At 37.0% G+C, this 20,331-nt stretch overlaps 1 protein-coding gene across 2 annotated transcripts in view; it reads left to right on the top strand.

Moving 5' to 3' along the window:
• The window catches only part of L2HGDH (L-2-hydroxyglutarate dehydrogenase), a 35,262-nt gene extending 18,772 nt beyond the window's left edge, over positions 1-16,490 (top strand). For both annotated transcript variants that reach the window (XM_054565207.1, XM_054565206.1), the window contains 4 exons: positions 3,495-3,662; positions 4,584-4,741; positions 5,838-5,969; positions 14,447-16,490. In XM_054565207.1, the coding sequence (XP_054421182.1) occupies positions 3,495-3,662; positions 4,584-4,741; positions 5,838-5,969; positions 14,447-14,642 (654 nt within the window). In that variant the 3' untranslated portion in view covers positions 14,643-16,490. The remainder of the gene's footprint in view (positions 1-3,494; positions 3,663-4,583; positions 4,742-5,837; positions 5,970-14,446) is intronic.
• The last annotated feature ends 3,841 nt before the right edge of the window (positions 16,491-20,331 follow it).

Here is a 20,331-nt window from a genome sequence, read left to right as displayed (position 1 = left end):
AATACCTAATGTTGAGTAAGGCATCCTGTAAGTTCAGAGACGGCGGTTTCTGCAGAAGCACTGTGGGCAGGGAAGAGAAATCTATAGCCAGAGCAAGTGTCTATTCCAGCGAGGACTAAGTGCTGCCCACCCCCCCTTTTTTAATCCTCACCAGAGGACATGCTTATTGATTTTAGAGAGAGGGGAAAGGAAGGAGAAAACAAAGGGAGAGAAACATTGATGTGAGAGAGACTCATCAATTGGTTGTCTTTCACTTGCACCCTGGCCAGAGGTCAAACCCACAGCCCACATATGTGCCCTGGCCGGGAATCAAACCTGCAAGCTTTAGGTTTATAGGATGACACTCTGACCAACTGAGCCACACCAGCCAGCCCTCCCGCCTTTTTTAAAATTGAAGTGGTCCAGGGATCACATCAGTATATCTCTATTGACCTACACCGTTGGGACAGGGAGCATTCAGCAGTGGCTATGGACACATCAGCCTTAGTGAGTAAGTCCATCTTACTGAGCCCACATGTCACCTCCATCCTTGCTGCCATTACCATTTTCATTTGTGAAGCCACTGGGTAAGGACAGGGGTGGCTGGGGGAAAAGGCTAATGTTCACACAGCAGGTCATCTTGCCTACTGATTATTAAAATCATCTTCTGCCCCAGCTACTCTTCAGTGAGCATTCCTATAGAATTTAAATATTTTTACCCTCCGAGCCTGTTTGGAGAGGTCCATTCACATACCTCTTCTTCAGAGCTCCTTTACCTGACCATCCAGCCCAACCATTAGTCATTGCACATGAAACTGTAGATCCATACTTCTAGCCATCTCTATAGGTGAGGTAGATGCCTAGTATAGTGTTCACAGTTCCGCCTTCTGGGAGCATTTCCCTTCACCACAGCCATTCAGGGCCACTGCCAAGTGGAGCTCTGGTGCTGTCGCGGTTTACTTTCAAATGGTGCCAGTGTGTTGTGCAGAACCATTTGTGAACCAGGCCTCTACTTTTGCTTCCCTTCCTTGCCCAAATGATTATAGAGAATGTCCCATGGGGCCTCAGGGGCAAGTTGAAAGGGAAGAGGTAATTTAGTTGGAGTAGGGGTCGTGGGAATTTGAGCCACTTGCCTCTGCAACTTATCTGTGCCTGCAGGACCTATACAACCCTGATCTTGTATATTCTACTTCCTCTTGATGACAGAGTGCTGCTGTACACACCCAATTTTGTGGCTTGGTGAGTCAGACAATACCCTTTTAATAATGGGTAGTTCACATGGTAACTTGGTGGCCTGTGGTCAAGTGTTGAGTCAAAGCCAGAAGCACTTTCTCAAAAGGAAGATAATTATCTGCAGAGAATGGTATAACCTTCCTCCAATTTCCTAAAGTTTTGAGCTCTGATTTCACCTATAGAGGCCTATCAGAGTCTCCATGAAACATCACTGTCTGTCATAGACACTTGGATTACCATCAGGTCTGCTGGCAGAGCAACCAGGGTTTCCATTCAGAGAAGGATTAAAAGTCTGTTTCTGCCCCTACCCTCATCTAAGCGGTATTTTCATGAGAGTATGGCATCATAGGATGGAAGATGTGCAGGGGCTATGAGATTCCAATGGATACATGTTTTACTCACAGTCACTATCATTGTTGCCTTTTATTTTGGCATTTCCTTTAGTATAGTTAAATGATCACTTAAAAATGTGTGTCAGCTTATCAAGTTGAACATCTCTGCTTTTATGAGGCTAAAAGAAAAGGAATTTTTAAAAGAAACTTTGAGGGAGAGGAAAAGTCTGTTTCACTTATGGAAAAGTAATAGAGATGCATAGTTTAATTTTTTAAAGAAATATATTTTGTAACAAATGTATGTTTCAGTGCTTACCTAAATTTTCATTTTGAATGTGAAATTAATGTGTCACTAAATTTAATTATTGTTTCATATATAACGTAAGGTGATTTCAGAGTCCTGTGACAGTTTTTAATCATTTCTTTGTTTGGAACTTATCTACATTTTATGTTAAGAATAAAAGAATTGCTGACATTTCAAGTAACAACTAGTAGATGTATATCACATAAAAATATTAATATTTCTTGTACTTCTGGTGTACCACTCTAGATGAACAGAGATTATCTAGAAAAGATATTAACCAATTTAGAAGAAGTTCATGTTTGTTGTTGTTGATGTAGCCCTTTGACTTCAAGGGTCTAAAAACTATCATGGTTTCGTATAGTTCACTTGAACTCACTGCAAAGAAGTTTCATCTGATTTTTGTCAGAAGTGTGACTGGAACTCTTTGAAAGAGGCTTACCTTTGTATCTACACAAAAATTGGATGCATACAGAGATAGAGTAAGGCTGAATCATACAGAAATAGAGTAAGGCTGAATCACCAAGGGCTGAAAAGAAAGAATGTTGAGATAAGTGAGCACTCCAAGGCTTCAGAAACAGATCATCTCGGGAGGAAATCTAAGAACAAGAAATTACCTGGAGCAAGGAGATACTAATTGTTTACTGTGTAAGAAGTAGAGAGATGATAATTGGAGTATGATGGCAAATCTTGGTTAAATGAAGTTATTTAGGAAATAGAGTGGTAAATTGGCTAATCCGAGCAGGGTTAATCGAAGAATATGTACACGATAATCACAAAATAAAATTTATGGGAAAATACAGCAGCCTAAGATTAGCAGCCTCCTAGTTGTTAAAGGAAACTTTGACTGTAGTGTGTGTCTTCAGTAAACGTGGATTGATTGAGTGGTGTTTTGAAAGTAGCCTCAGTTTGCAAAGTAGATATTGATCAGGAAGGAGAAATTGTTTGGTGGTGGTTTACAGTTGTAGTGTGAAGCAACCTAAGAGTAAAAGAATAATTACTCATAGATAAGACAGGAGAAACTATCTGAAATACAGAGGGAGCCAAACTGGTGGGGGCCATCTAAATGAAGTTTGCTCCTGCCCTGGCCGGATTAGAATGTCGTCCTGATATGCCAAGGTTGCAAGTTTGATCTCCTGTCAGGGCACATACAAGAAGCAACCAATGAGTGCATAAGTAAGTGAAGCAACAAATCAATGTCTCCTCCTCTTCCTCTCTCTCTCTAAAAATCAATAAAAAATAAAAGTATTAAATGAAGTTTGCCACTTTGCTCAATAAATAGTTAAGCTCCATGGTCTTGGGGGGGGGGAGAGAGAGAGTGAGTGAGTGTGTGTGTGTGTGTGTGTGTGTGTGTGTGTGTGTTTAGGGTATCCTTACTAGGTAGGTCAACCATTGAATCCCTAATTTAAAGTATGAAATTTAAGGTGACACCCTCTTACATGCCACTACTCTAAGTTTCTAGCTGCCACCTAAATGCTGAAGAATTTATTTTGCTGATACTTGCATTTAATTTCCTCTTTCATAAGGAATAAAAAGAAAAAAGTCCCTTTCTGTATCCTTATTGTCTCTTCTACATCTGTTTTTCTGCCCTTGACCTATTCTTCTGCAATCTGCTTCCTATAAATTACTGTTCTTTTCTTTTGCACTAGGGAGAGGAAGTTCAATGTCAGTATGTTGTGACATGCGCAGGACTTTATTCAGACCGTATTTCTGAGTTGAGTGGCTGCAATCCCGATCCACAGATTGTACCATTCCGGGGAGATTACCTGCTCTTGAAGCCAGAAAAATGCTATCTTGTGAAAGGAAATATTTACCCGGTAGGTATACTGTTTTTGTTTCCTCATGCTGCTCAAGATGATGGTGGGCAGAAAGGGAATGAACCAAAAACTTTTATCTGGGTCAGAAGAGAGGTATTTTGGAGAGCTTTTTGTGCAAGCATTTTGCCTCTTTCTTTTATGGTTAAATTCCTAAATCTTTATTCTGATATCATAGTCCTTTAGTTATACTTAATTGCCCAGAAGTACATGTCTTTAGAAAGCATGAGTGTTCCATGTGAAGGACTATCAGGAAAGAACGTGATTCCTCCTTCCTGTCTGGTGGAAGGAGCACTCATAAGAGAACTTTGACTTTTTGCATGCCCAGACGCACTACCCTCTCCCTCAGTTCCCTCCCTGTAGGTGCAGCAAGGGGTTGTGGGCACTCTGTAGGTTCATGATGTAGAAAACAGAGCCCTTCAAATGAAGAATTTATTCTGTATGGAACTACTAGGTTGAACTAGATGAAATTACTGATATTCAGCTACTTAACGTTTTTGACCTTTCCAAAGCATCCATTTCATGTGCTCCAACTCAGTGCATTCCAACTTTACAGAAACCTGTGCTACAAATGGGTGTTTTTCTGGCAGCTCTGGTTTTACTTGCCAGCCACATACATCCCTAGTTGGGGGTAGGGTGGGAGGGCAGGTCAGGGAATAACCTGAAGTAGGACAGTTTCTTTCTTCTTTACCCAGAAAGAAGAATAGATGGGAGTGTGTGTTAGTGTCAATAGCATCAGTGTTTTCTATGTGGCATTTCTAGGCAGAAGCATGCAAGTGGAAAAGCATATCTCAGTACAGATCAAAATAATACAAATTAAATGCATGGGAAGAAACTGATCTACATTACCTGTTGAATATTTGCATGCATAATAAATGCAGTATGAAATGGGGCTAACAGTTCTTTGCTGTGTTAAATCCATAGGTCCCAGATAGCCGGTTTCCTTTCCTAGGAGTTCACTTCACGCCAAGGATGGATGGCAGTATTTGGCTAGGGCCTAATGCAGTTCTTGCCTTTAAACGAGAGGGCTATAAACCCTTTGACTTCAGTGCCAGAGATATTACGGATATAATCACCAAGAGGTAACTTTATTTACCTCAAAAATGATTTCACGTGTGTATATTTTTAATGTGGGAAATTTTGTCTTTCTTGAGATTCTATTTTTGGGTAAATCCTCACATTTGTGATTAATATATTGATTTTTTAAATTAACCTGAATTAAGAGCTTTATGGAATAAGTATATTGTTTTAACTACTTTAAGAAAATTCTGATGATCCACGGTGAGGTCTTGGTTAAAAAGAACAAGACCAGTCACGTATCTGACAATCTAAACCTTGTTTTGCTAACCTTCTAATTGCGTTTGAAAACAAAAAAAGTTTCAAAATTAGTAGATGGCTTACTTTGATAAAGTCATTTCAAGCTAGTCACCACTGTCATTTTGAAAAGCACTGGAGAAGCTGTTGAAACCAAAGTTGTTTCCTATTGTGGAAAACTAACAATGTACTCACCTGGGATGCAGATTCTTTACTAACGTTAAGAACTCAGTGAGGGGTTTTTTGCTTTGTTTTGTGTTTTGCTTTGGTCTTTCTAGCTGTTTTGCTTTCCAGAGGGTTTCACATCAAAATTACTAGAAAGCTTTTCAAGCTGTACTGGAGTTTCACCTTCTACAGAGTCTGAAACAGAAGGTGTAGGGTGGATTTTTTGAACATGAGTGCTTTTAAAAATTCACATATACGTAGGCTCCACAGAGTCTCGCTTGAGAATCACTACTTAAGTATCTTACCTCTGGCTGATTAAAAAAAAAGTAGGATATATATGTACCTCTCTTCTCAAATGTCCCGATTTAAAGATCTGCTAGTGCTTTTTAGGTGTGTTTTGAAAGCATGGAACATTTGTATGAGAAAGCCATTTTGTTGGCAGGCTTTATAGAGTTCTAGTTTGAAACCAGCATTCCCTGGTATTTTTGAGTTTGCAGTGTGTTTACCTTTGGACTTTGGAAGCTATCCCTTTGATGAAGCTTCCTTCTTATATTGGCCAAAGTTGATGTTCTTTTAATATGTGGTTTTTCCTCTTTTTGCATAAATTTCTGGAATGCCCACTGCCCAGATCTAAAAGTATTTAATAGTAAGAAAGAATTTCTTTCTCTCCTATAAAGATTTCACTTTCTTTGCTTTCAGTGGCTTGATTAAACTGGTGTTCCAGAATTTCTCCTATGGAGTCAATGAAATGTATAGAGCCTGTTTCCTTAGTGCGACAGTGAAGCACCTTCAAAAGTTTATCCCTGAAATTACCGTCGATGATATACTTAGGTAAGGAAGAGCCATCAAGATTGTAAATACAGTCATGACTTAGGTGAACTTGGGAGGTGGGTCTGACTTGGTGATTCATAGGCACTCGTTAGAGTGTCTACTGAACCTTTGTGTGTTCTCTCTTTTCCAACAAGTTGTTGATATTTGTTTGCAGTGCATGAGCTGGGCATTGCTGCATCATGCCTTAGCACTTGAACTATGCCTACCATTTATAATTACCTAGCCTGCCTTACAGAATTAACCTGAAATCTCTATTGCGGCTATATTGCCACCTTCGACTTTGTGTCTAGCTATCACTCATGATAAAAACATCTTGTCTGAAATTTAAAATCTACCTGGCTTCTGCCTCTTATGATTATAAAGCCTTTTGACTTTAATTTTATGTATAAGGTCAATGATCACTATATTAACTAATTAGATAATAAACTCATTAAAACCTTCTATTTTGATTGATTCTTAAAGCCTTTTAGAAACACACTTCTTTCTCAGCAATGTACCTTGCTTCTTCTCTATATGTTTTCTTTCTTTTTTGGATCTTACTCTAACTTCTCTATTTTTTTTTTTTTCTGTTTTGGGTTTTACTTCTTACTCTGCAGGACAGTTAGTGAGGTAACCATCAGCCTGAGTCCTTGTTACAGAGGTAACAAGGAAGTGGGGCAAAGGAAGGATTACTTTAAAAACATTTTTTTTTCTTAACCGTAAAAGGCTTTCTGGACTTGATCTGTAAATTGTTCTAAATACTACGCAAGCCTATTTACTTTTCTCTTTAGCGGTATTTTTAGGGTGTTCACCCTTTTCCCTGAACAAGCCATTTGTTAGGCCTAATCAGGAATGTACTTTGAGGTACTCTCTGTCCATGAATCCATCCCTTGAATCTCTAGAGACCTAAGCGTCTGTCGCCTCAGTAACAGCTGCTGAACTTGCCTGGTGTAAAATGTCAGCAGCTTGACTCTGTATCTGGGAAGAGAGCAATAGTCATGTCAGCTGTCTCCCTTAGGGGAGCGTCCTGGTCTAAATCTGACTAATATATCATTCTCAGACCAGCCTCTTTGAATCCTTAGAAGGACTGTTAAAACCAAGCTAATGTTTTTACCCGTATCTCTCTCACTCCTCTACTTACCTTCTGAAATGGAAGTGATAAAAATATCTAGGCTTTATTTTCTTTCATTCACCTATAAATAAAGGCTTTTATGTTTTCAGTGGCCTCCGTTAGCAGACCTGTTATGTTTTCTCTCTGAAAATAGGTTGGTCAAATCTGGTGTTTGTTACTGCTATTAATACTCCTTGGAAAATATAATAAGTTGGGATAGCGAAATATGTGTATAAACAGTTGCAGTGAATTCACTCCTCATATTCGCTTACCACCCTTTTTGTAGAAGCCTGAGGAAAGCTCTTTAGACCAGTGGATTTCATATGGTAGAACTGGACCGGGGCTTGAGGGTTTTGGTGAACACTCCTTTGTTTCTGCGTGTAAGGGTGTCGATTTCAGTTACCAGTTTCATTAGCATGTAGTAGAGAAGGGTACACAGTACTGTAAGCAGGTGCATTTGGGGATAAATTCAATCCAATCACAGATGAGTTTCTCTTTGGAGATAGAGAAACTGAACATATTTAGCAATTCCATATACTCCTTCCCTTTTATTCTATTCATATAGCTAGTAAAATGGGAAATTATCAGTAACAAAAAGGAAGTTGTAGAAGATCTGTTTGATACTATTTATATGTTTAATAATACTATATATTATTTATGGATCTCATATGTAATGTGAAAATAGAAACAAGTATAGTGATAAACACCTAATTCAGGAGAGTGGTTACCTCTGGGGAGAGAAAGGAACGAGATCCAGAGAGTTCTACAGAAGGCTATTATCATCTATAATGCTTTATTTCTTAAGCTGGTTGGTAAGAAAATAGGTGTTCATTATATTATTCTCTGTACCTTGTCATATGTCTGAAATATTAAATAATAATAACAAAAAAAGAGCAATAGATTTTCCCACATTTTGAAACCCAATTCTTGCATATCTTGCAACCCACTGTAGTAAAACCATTAAGGCTCTATCATTAATATTGAGGCAGAAGCATATTAAGCAGTTTTAGATAGTAAAAGAGAATGGAAGCAACACTTCTAGTGGGATATTAAGCTCAGGATGATGTTCTTAAATTGTAGTAATGACCAGTGGGCTTCCAGCTTGACTTCTCATTGCCTATGCAGAGCATCTTAGGCGATAACTTACTGGTGAACATTAGATTGGAATGTAAAGTTATAATCTGTCAAATATATTCATTAGATATACAAAATTCTCACTGTTAAATCATGATCTCTAAGGCTCTTAATTTTAGCTCTAAAGTCCTTTAATTTGTTCTGTGATTAATTTTGTATGATAATCTAACAGCAGTGTGTATCTGCAAGCATTGTAGGGATGTGAAAGATCCCTGTAGGGATATGAAGACATATATGCCAAAATCTCCTTTTTTCCCACTCTTCACTTTGGAAAATTTCTTATTTGGGGAATTCTAGAATAAAATTTTAGGCAAGATATTTTCATCATGAGTGATAGCTAAAGACTCTACTGTGTCATCGTGAAATGCAAAGATGAAAGCCAAGCATTCCTACAGTAAAGGTGGTCTAGACCAGGGTTTGTCAGTCTTGGCACTATTGACATTTTGGGCCAAATAATCCTTTGCTGTGGGAGACTGTCTAATTCATTGGAAGATGTTCAGCAGCATCCCTGACCTCTGCTGACTAGAAGACAGCAGTACTCCCTTAGTTGTGGCAACCAAAAATATCTCCAGACATTGCCAAATGTCCTCTAGGGGGCAAAGTCTCACTTGGTTGAAAACCACTAATCTAGGGAATTTGGTAACCCTCACACTACAAGACACTAAGAGAATCTGGAGAAAATATAATAAAAATCCTTTGAAATGCATATAGCTGAGCATCCACAAAAGTAAGGGGCATCCCAGGAGCAAAAATGAAATGGAAATTGAAAATCCAAATACCAAAAGAAATTGGTGCTGATGCTGTTCTGGAGGAGTGAAGAGGATTTGCTAATTTTTATATAAATATAACTGAGTTTTATTTTTAATTGCTTTGTGATTTACATACAGTAAAATAATGCAGATCTTAAGTTTTCAGTGAATTTTGACAATTGTATAAACCAGTGATTTTCAACCGGTGTGCTACAAGAGGCATATAGTTGTGCCTCAAGAATATTTAAAATATGTAATACCTGGCTATTTAGGGGCACTGACCTCTTTTCCCTTAAAATGTCAGGTAAAAAAATGACAGCAGCCAACACAACAATGGCCACCTGGTGTAAATAAATCAAAGTTATATGTATTATTTTTGTTAGGTTGGCAAAAAGCACTTTTTTGGTGTGCTGAAGAATTTTAGTAATTAATGTGTACCATGGAATGAAAAACATTGAAAATTGTTGGTATAACCTCATCAATCATCAACACAAAACAAGATATAAAACATTAGGGACTTGTATTTTAAATGCTACTCAAGTGCTGGAAAGGAGACCTTGTGTCTGTAAAAGAAAAAATTTGGAACTGAGACCTGTGTAATCATCCAGCGACTCTTGAAGGACTGACACCCTCTGTGAAAAGGAAGTCTTAAAAAAAAAATTCCTCTTGGTACCAGGAAGTATTAAGGAATTTTGTCTGTCCCAGTCTTGAGGGAAGGAAAGGGTGGGGGGCAGGGGGGTAGGGGGCATATTTGGTGGGTGGGGAGGGGAGAATCTCCTAAAAATCTAGAACCACTCAGCTTGATCTAGGAACTTCATACTGAGAAATTAATTTAAAAAGTAGGTCTAGACTTGCTCAGATTTTACTTCAAACTATTTCTCCCTTTCTCACTTTAAACATGAGAGAGAGAAAGAGAGAGAGAATCAGGGTAATTTGACCACAGACTGAATATTGATGATACTAAACAATGATTAGTTTTTAAAATTATTTTAAGAATCCTTTTCAAAGAAATATACATTGCAGTGAAATGATGTGCCATCTGGGATTTGCTTTAAAATAATCCAGTGGAGAGAGGTAGACAGTAAGTGGATATCTAAATAAAGCATGATCAGCTGTGTTGATTATTATTGAATCTGGACAATACATACATGGGAGTTCATTTTATTTTTGTACATGTTGAAAAAAATCCATTAAAAAAGTGTCCCTAGGGTGGTAATACCCCTGGAGCACCTGATAGAAGCAAATGTGAAACCTCTGTGCAGGGACAGAACCTCAGCCCAGCCCCCCACAGTATTCCCCCAATCAAGTCCTGCTGAACAGAAATTCACCCTCAAAAGTTACGAAATACTGTAAGTAAGAGTAAGCAGATAGAATAAAAACCAGAATTAGACTGCTCATAACTTTAGGTACTATTACTATTCTATTAGAAACCATAAAGTAATATGCATCAGTGGATTAAAAACAAAAAGGAATGGAAGACAGGAAACATGAATAAGACAAAAAAAAAAAAAACCCAAAAAACCCTAGGTAAATTTGGAAACCAACTAATTAGAATTTCTAGAAATTAAAAATATAGTTCTTAAATTTTGCTATTATTACTATTTTTAGTCCTCACCCAAATATATATTTATTGATCTTGTGAGAGGAAAGGAGAGGGAGAGTGGGAGGGAAGAAGGGGGAGGGAGAGAGAAACATCAATGTGAGAAAGAAACATCGATTAGATTTAGTTGCCTCCCATTCAGGCAGCAACTGGGGATCCGATGGACTGGCAGCCTAAATATGTGCCCTAACTGGATTCAAACCCACGACATTTTGGTGCTTGGGACAATTCTCCCACCAGCTGAGTCACCCAAGCAGGACTAGTTCTTAAATTTTAAAACTCAAATGACTAAGATAACTGGTTAGACCCTAAGAGAAAATTAGTAAACTAAAATCTGAAGAATTTAGAGAATGATGTTGCAAGATAAAGATGCATCATGTGGATATTAAAAGACATAGAGAAGAAAATGAGAAGGTTCCAGCCTACATCTCATAGAAGTTCCAGAGAAATTGAAAAGAGGCAGTACTTTGAAGAGTATTTGAGAATTTCCTAGAGTTGACAAAAAGACAAAATTCAGGATGCACAGGGAGTCTACTCTAAATAAATAAAACGAAGTGCAAGAATGGAAATAGAAATATAACTTCCAAGTCAGTAAAGAGGAGAAAAGAATATAGAAAACCCAGTAAGTCAAGAAAGGAGATGGAAAAACCTCAGTAATATGGTAGAAATCAAACATAACAGTAATTTCAATAAATGTAAATGTACTTACCAGTTAATATGGAGATTGTCAGGTTGGATTAAAAAAAATCCATCTATGTGCTCTGCAAATGCTTATTAGAAGAAAGATGAATAGTGGGTTCATTTCAGATAAAATATACCATAAGGCAAAAATTATTATTAGAGATAAAGAGGGTCACCATAAACATTGTGTATAATACAAAATACAGAAAACAAAAACTGACATAACTGCAAGCAGAAATCAACAAATCCATAACTGGTGGATGGTTTTAAGACATGTCTATTGATCGAAGAGACTAGGCAGATAAAATGTAGATTTGAATAACACTTGATTTAGCTGATTCATAGAACTCCCCTACCCCCATTACAGAATACTTGCGTTATTCAAACCCTACAAAACATCAAAGGCTCAAAAAGTTCTAACCCCTAAACCAAGTTCTTAACAGAATTCAGAAATTAGTCATAGAAAAACCAAGTTCTCTTGTCACGTTCCAGTAAGGTTGACAACTAGAAGCCAAAATACCCTTCCTTTATGCTTGGAAATTAAGATGGAATGGTTTGCTTTCTCCATGCTACCATTCCCAGTTTAAATATGCTCATGTGAACATCTATTTTTAGATGATTAGATCCCTTGGTGAGTTTTATAAAATACTAAATTGGCCTATTTGGAACTGGCCAAAGATCTTAGTTGTAGCCTGTCATCACTGTTTTCTCGCCCACAGGATAATGCCTGCTACAGAACAATAAAACAATAATTACAGTGCTTCTCAGATGACTGATGCCATTAGTTATATGCTCACCTGTTGTTTCTGGATATATTTAAAGTGTAGGATGTATACTCCCATTAAATTTAGCTACCAATGTAGTAAAAATACATGGCTATGAAAAACACTAAACAATTAAATGTAGCTAAATCGAAAAATGTTAAATTTGCTGAATTATTTGTTCTTTCAGCTACTGAAATAGAATTTTTAAAAATTAGAAGTAAAAAAATTAAAATTTTCTAGCCTTATTGAATATTTACTGTGTATAAAGAACATGTCTAAACATGGGGGTGATATAGGTGTGTTGTGCAAGATGCCGTCCTGGCAACTCAAGACATTTATGGTTTTCTTAGCTGAAATTTCAAATTATAACACTCATCTCAAGCTGAAGTATTCTGAGGGGAAATGTCTATATGTAATCATGCAAAGAAAAACCCTAAAGTTGCATTAAGTGCTGAATAGGGAACTGAAGAATTTGGTAGTTTAACCATTTCATGTTAAATAGCTACTTTAGTTTGAACTAAAGTAAGATCCTTAGAAAAACTTAATATTGTATAGTTTTTTACAGTTTGGATTATAGGTCTTGAACACATGGGCAGGAATGTAGGGGCCATTGAGAACATAATTAGTGTTTGTAAGCAAAAATAAAAAGTATATACTTTTTAAAATTTTTTATTTATTTTTAGAGAGGGGAATGGAGGGAGAAAGAGAGGGGGAGAAAGAGAGGGAGAGAAACATCAATGAGTGGTTGCGTCTCGTCAGCCCCCTACCCCGGACCTGGCCCGCAACCCAGGCATGTGCCCTAGACTGGGAATCGAACTTGCGGCCCTTTGGTTTGCAGGCTGGCACTCAGTCCACTGAGCCACACCAGCCAGGGCAGTAGATAAATTTTTAACTGTCGTTAATTACTATTAACTTCTCTTTGTTTAGAAGGAGTAAGGGGAATGTACTAACATAACCTTGTTCAAAGGAAAATTTTATTTTGAACACTCAACATTGGTGACTGGTCATGCACCTGTGTATCCCTTACATGTCGGTATTCTGTTAGATAAAAGGAGAGAGACAAGTAACTCGTAGAGATACTCTCAATAGAAACGGCAGCACTGTCCAAGAAAAGGGGAGAAATGCTGCTTTGGTGAGTTGAGGTAGGATACGAATACAGAATGTAGAAAATGGCTGATACACTGCTATGTATCTTTAGCCAAAGAAATTTTCAGCTTCAGTCCCTTTCTGTCTTGTGTTCTGATTCCTACTTGGAAATCCTTACAGCTCAAAAATCTCTTGTCCAGATTGTCTGCAGGCAGATAATTTACCTTTATTGTAGAACCTTTCACCCTTGTAATCTGTATTTACCTCTTTATAAATGAACTTAAGGCAAGTTACATAATCACTGTGTGTTTTGTCACTGTTAAATATAAACTATATCAGCCTGTTAGAGTTGTTGTAAGGATTAAAGGAGAAAATTCCTAACAAAAGGGTAAGCACTTGGTAAGTAATATCTATTATTATTATCTCTTCTCAGCCAGGCTGAGGTCTTAGAGGGCTGTGCTCCCATATTGTTCTTTGTGTAATATCTTCCTCAAGTACTTATCTGCATTGGTCCATAATCAGTAAAAATGTTTAATGTTGTTGCCTGATACCTTGAGTTTTGGTGGTGTGTATAAGGCAGTTGTTTTCAAACTGTTTTCTTGAGCAGAGTCAATGAAGGTGCTTTTAGATTTAAAAATTTTTTAATTCAAATTTTATCTGTAAATTTTTAAATTATTTTAAAAACAAAAACTCTAATTTGTAAGCTCAAGTGTTATAAAACAGAACTTTTAGTAATAAAGGTTCTTACTGTATTAGCATACTTTCAAATTAATTCATTTTTGTCTTTATCCTGTCTTGTTTAATCAATTGAAGGTTATCTGCTATTGAAGGCTAACCTGTTAAAAATTAAAACAAACTACAAAACAAGAACTTGCTGCCATTTGCAAATGTTTTTCTTCATAAATTTTACTAGTGTGCAATCAAAGCAAAACAAAAATAGAATCCTGTAGTGGATACAGGAATGCAGCTGATACACGTATCTCCTACTTTTATTGCTTTGCGTTAATCAGAAGAGCCTTATTATTTCCATTGATTGATTTTATAATTCATCTTATAAATTTAAGTAAAAATATGTTTATTCTAATTAAATATGGATATATCTGCTATTTTTGGAAAGAACAGATATTTATAAGTAACTTACTCATTTGTATATTCATTTGATAAGCATTTATTGGCACTGTGAAGTGGCAGGCATTAGGCTCTAGGCTGAGGATGTAAGTTTTACAGGCTCTAAATGACAAACCTGTTGGGTTTCCACATGACTGTGCATTCAGAAATCTAAAGACTTTATTGCTTTAAGAATGCTTTAAGACCTCTACCTTGTAAAGTGCCTTATTTCTTCCAGTCAGTTGACTCCACTCTTGGTTTTGCAGAGGTCCAGCTGGAGTAAGAGCCCAAGCTCTGGATCGAGATGGAAATCTGGTAGAAGATTTTGTATTTGATGGAGGAGTTGGGGTTATTGGAAATCGCATTCTTCATGTGAGAAATGCACCTTCCCCTGCTGCTACTTCTTCCCTTGCAATTTCTGGAATGATTGCAGATGAAGTGCAACAAAGATTTAAATTGTAAATAATGAAAGGGCTAGCTATGCATTTTAATCTCCACATTCAGCAACATCCACAAGAGTGTACTAATTGCATTCTTTAATTTAAGAAACATGGTTTGAAAATAGCGTTTTTTTAGATATCTCATGTAATAACCATTGAATTGTTAAGCTTATGTAAAATAGAAATAATTGGTTAAAATCCATGCTCTTTTACTTTGTGAATAAAGAGAAAAGATACAGTTGTATCTGTCCTGAATCCCTGTCTTTGTTAGTGACCTGTCCTCACCAACCATAATCTAGAGATTTTGCTCTTTTAGAATTTTGGAGAACGATGGCATAAAAAATTGCCTATTCCCTTAACTTTTTGACTGTATAATATCTAAACTTTTTGTCTCCTGAAGACAAGAAAGTATATTGTAGGTTGCAGACCTTTTAATTTTGAAGTCTTAGAAAAGCCCCCATTTAAAGCAACAATATTTGTATTTGGGAATTATTGATTTTTGAAAAATATGTGAAATTTCACATTTTTAAAGTATTAACTTGAGTAAGGTTCTACTGAGCTGAATATTTGCAGAGAAATTCAAAGGCTTTTGTATTCCCATTCTCTTTATAACCGACTTGGTGTGGTGTCATCACCAAAAGAGAACAGCAGTACACTATAGATGGTTGTTGCCAACTCGTCAATTTTCTGTGGTTGAGAAACTAAAAGGACATAGAACTGATAGGTTTTTACGAGAGCAATTTTAGAATCCTGGCGCTGATACACAGAACTCTGTAATTTAAAAAATCATTTACCTCTTATATCTCTGCTCTTTAGTTACACCAAGTTTCTCAGATGTTAGCCAAGATCACTAATGATTCATGCTGACTTGGTTTTCCAGGGATCCTATAAACTTTTATGAGGATATTTCTTCATTTTTGGAAAATACCTAACTCTGAGGCATTCACTTTTGTAAACCGCAGAAGTGCCTTACATTCATGTGTACTTCATGGGTATTTTAAATTATTGGCCAGTGCCATACTGTATATTATATGCTGTATATATGTGTGTGGTATCTGTTAAAATGATTCTTGCAATCCAGAAAGTTGGAAAATAGAAATATAAATGAAAATAAGGCAGCCTAGAGATTGGGAAAACTTTTATTACAGAACCATCATTTAGGTGAGATGTTTTCTTCCATTCCCTTACATGTACTCTCTCAGGAATAATCATGCTCTCTTTGTCTTTTTCTTTCTTTTTATCACTCCAAAGATGTGTGATAAATGAGTTAGAAGTTACATGCAGTTTGGCTGTTAGAAAAAGCTTTTCTCTTTTTTCCTTTTCACTTCAAGTGTTTGTGATTACATTGATTGAACTACCTCATCCATTAATTTGAAAGGCTACACATCATCCACTCATGTTCAAGAAGTAGCACATCCCAGGTAAATAGACTAGGCAATTACTCAAAACTTGTAATGAGCATATTTAAAGCATTTGGAAACCATTCACAGAAGAAACAGGCCCTAATGGTTCTTCGTAACAACTGATTCCTCTAAGAAATGTGACACACAGGCTATTTTTCTGTTGCATTATAAAACTGTTAAGAAATGGAAAATATTACAATTCTCTATTTCATCAACGGTAAGATTGCATATGCACTAAGCTGTGAAAGACTGAAATTACAAAAATAACTGTCCTAATTAAAGCAATCCTTATTCTATGTGGGTATATGCTATACCACCCAAAAATGCAAGTGAAAAATTTATTGAAAGTGTTTTGAATGTGTAGGTTATTAACTATTTGTAAAACATTTTTGTATTTATGTCAATAGGGTTTTATTGTGTAGTACCAATACACTTGACAAGTTTTGTGTATTTCTGAGAGAAGAAAATGTATATTAATATTAAAATATTTTAATGAGCCTTGGTGTTGTGAACATAATTTTTAGTTTCATAAACACTGATTCAAATGTTTTATGTGTCAAACTTGAACTATCATGGCTTTAGATAGCAGCCAATCTTAAAAAAAAATGTTCTCTATTTGTGTATAATCGAGAAGTGAGGTAAAGTAGTTTACATTTTGGGTAAAAAGTGGAGTACTTCTCCTCTTACAAAAATGGCTTTCTATCTAGCTGAACTCAGTGTCATCTTCATACCCCAGAGCGCCAGGGGACATTATTTCTGTTCCATAGCAGAATGTACAAGTATGTAATGTATGAACACAATGATTTCCAGGGAGCTGGGGAGAGGGAGTCCAGTAAGTAAATCAATCTTTTGGAAATTTACTAAAAAATAGTTCTTGGGAAGACATTTTTGGTATGCTATCTCTAACAGGGGGTTGGGCTTCTGGGCATGAGCCTCCCATTATAGGGCAAATGATCTCTCTCAGTACCCGCTCCAATTTCTTTATGGCAGGTGGACTGTAAGAGAACCAAAGTTAGGTACAGCAACGAAACTTGAAAGTGAGTGACAATGACATTTATTGTTTCCTGTGGTGTTGCTTTGGTTTGCTACTGACTGGTAGCACTTGTAGCTTTAAATAAATTGAGGAAGAGAGAGTACACAGGAGAAATGTTGAGTAAGTCCTTCTTGAAATGTTTTCAGTGGGAGAATATTAGTGGTAACATTTTAACTGCCTTTTAAAATCTGAGTAGTGCCTGGGTCATTCAAATTTTCTCCCAAAAGCCATTCTAAATTTGAAAAAGACAAAACTAATATCTATCAAATTATAACTATGATAGCATATTAATTTTAACTCAAATTTATGATTGAGCTTTTTAAAAAATTTTAAATGTTTATTTACACTAATTATAATTCATGCCAGTTGGAAGAACAGTAGGGTTGTGATGTCACATAAATGCTTTAATTGCATTCTCATTACTGTATAATGTACTTGAAACCCAAGTCCACACCATCTTGGTTGCATCCTTTTTATTTTATTGATTATGCTATTATAGTTGTCCCATTTTTTCCCTCCCTTTTATTCCTCTCCACCCTGTACCGCCCCACCCCCAGCAATCCTCCCCCCCAACCTTAGTTCTTGTCCTTGGGCCATACATATAAGTCCTTCGGCTTCTCCATTCCCCATACTATTCTTAACTTCCCCCTGCCTATTTTGTATATAGTATTTATGCTGTTTCTTTACTCCCTGTGCCTTTTCCCCCCATTTTTCTCCCTCCTCCTCCCCTCTGATCTCCATTTCTATGATTCTGTTCCTGTTCTAGTTGTTTGCTTAGTTTTTGGGGTTTTTTTTTTAAGGTTCAGCTGTTGATAGTTGAGAGCTTGTCATTTTACTGTTCATAGATTTTGATCTTTTTCTGAGATAAGTCCCTTTTACATTTCATATAATAAGGACTTGGTGATGATGTCAACTCCTTGAACTTTACCTTACCCGGGAAGTACTTTATCTGTCTTTCTATTCTAAATGATAGCTTTGCTGGATAGAGTAATTTTGGGTGTAGGTCCTTGCCTTTCATGACTTTGAATACTTCTTGCCAGCCTCTTCCTGCCTGCAAGGTTTCTTTTGAGAAATCAGCTGATAGTCTTATGGGAACGCCTTTGTAGGTAACCGTCTCCTTTTCTTGCTGCTTTAAGATTCTCTCCTTATCCTTAATCTTGGGTAACTTAATTATGACGTGCCTTGGTGTGGTCTTCCTTGGGTCCAACTTCTCTGGGACTCCCTGAGTTTCCTGGATCTCCTGGAAGTCTATTTCCTTATCCAGATTGGGGAAGTTCTCCATTATTTTTTCAAACAAGTTCTCAATTTCTTGCTCTTCGTCTTCTCCTGGCACCCCTATGATTTAGATGTTGGATTGTTTAAAGTTGTCCCAGAGGTTCCTAACACTTCTCATTTTCTTGAATTCTTGTTTCTTCATTCTGTTCTGGTTGAATGTTTAGCTCTTCCATCTGCTCCCAGTCCTTGATTTGAGTCCTTGTTTCCTTCCCTTTACTGTTGGTTCCCTGTATGTTTTTATTTATTTCACTTTGCATAGCCTTCACTTTTTCCTCCATTTTGCAACCGTACTCAACCAATTCAGTGAGCATCCCGATCACCAGTGTTTTGAACTGTGCATCTGATAGGTTGGCTATCTCTTCATTGCTTAGTTCTATTTTTTGGAGCTTTGATCTGTTCTTTCATTTGGGCCATATATCTTTCTTTCAGCACACCTGTTACGTTGTAAGGGGCGGAGCCTTAGGTGTTGGACAGGGCGGGGCTAATCAGGTCTCTGTGTTGTGACCCTGTATGTGTGGGAGGGGTCCAAGAGGGAACAATGCTGCTTCCTCGGCTCTTTGCCAGCTTTCAGTCACTTCCCCTGCTACCCACAAGCAAATTGGGCCCTTCTGGTGCTGATTCCCTGGTGGATGGGTTTGTGTACATTCTAGAACCCTGTGCATCTTTCCAATGGATTCTCCTGTGAGGCTGCGAGTTTCTCCTGCCTCTGCAACCCTCACAGATTTTTACCTCCTGAGGTTTTGAGGCTTTATTTTCCTTCACTGGAACCACCTGGTCTGCCAGCCGCTGCCTCGCCCGCCTGGTCTTCCAGCCACCGCCTTACAATGCGTCCTCTCTGCCCTGACTGCCCATCTCCACGCCTCCTACCGGTCTGGATGAATTTCTTCTTTAACTCCTTGGTTGTCAGACTTCCATAGAGTTAGATTTTCTGGCAGTTCTGGTTATATTTTGTTTTAAATTTGTTGTCCTTCTTTTGGTTGTGTGAGGAGGCAAAGTGTATTTACCTATGCCTCCATCTTGGCTGGAAGTCTGGTTGAACTTTTTGTTATATATACATAGGACCTCTTTCTTACAGTATCAGTGTGTTTAATAGTTGCATTTTTTAACATTTGAAGCAGGTGATTATAATGAGGTTAGAACTTTTTCATTTAATTTGGCTTTTAATTAGTGTTTTGAACAAGTACAACTTTCATATGGTTGAAAAGTCTCTCCTGCAGCCACCTGGTCCTCATCCTTGATGCAACAAGAATTTTCACTATCTTGTGCAGCTTTGCAGAGATATTATATTTACATATAACAAAATGTACTGCCTACATTTTTATATGAGTGGTAGCATACTCTGAATACTATATTATACCTCTTGACCTTTTCGCTTTGTAGTATACTTTTGAGAATGTTCATTTCAAGTGGCCTGAACACAGTGACCTTATTCTTTTAAAATGACTTTATAGGTTCCATTTTGAGAATTTACTATTTTTTGTTGAACCAGTCCCTTATTCTTATAAGTGATTATTTAAATTTTTTATTTCTAGGTTTTTTTTGTTTTGTTTTTGCTGTAACAATATTGCAATGAGTAACCTTGTGCTGTCATTTCACATTTCAGCAACTTACCTATAGGACATATTCCTAGAATTTGTTGGGTAAAAGGTTATGTGCCTTTGCAGCTTTCATAGACATTGTCAAGTTGCCTTTGATGGAGGTTGAAGCAGTTTACAGTCTTGCCCATAATATATTGAAGTACCTACCTCCCCATACTCTGATCAACACAGTATATAATCAAACTTTATGATCAGAGCTATTCAAATAGGTAAAAATAATAATAATTTAAATTTGCATTTTCCATAATATGAGTGAAGTTGAGCATCTTTAATGTGTTTGAGACATTTATATTTCCTTTTCTGTGAGCTGTCTTTTCCTATCCTTATCCTTTTTTTCTTACTGAGTTTTAGTCTCTTAATTTGTAGGAGCTCTTTTCGATATTAGGGAAATTAATTAACTCT

This window comes from Pteronotus mesoamericanus, unplaced genomic scaffold (genome assembly GCF_021234165.1).
Source record: "Pteronotus mesoamericanus isolate MK-2021 breed Mesoamerican mustached bat unplaced genomic scaffold, CSHL_Meso_final contig_164, whole genome shotgun sequence".
Taxonomy (NCBI): Eukaryota; Metazoa; Chordata; class Mammalia; order Chiroptera; family Mormoopidae; genus Pteronotus; species Pteronotus mesoamericanus.
Note: the sequence above shows the minus strand (reverse complement) of the source record. Positions and strands in the feature narration are given on the sequence as shown.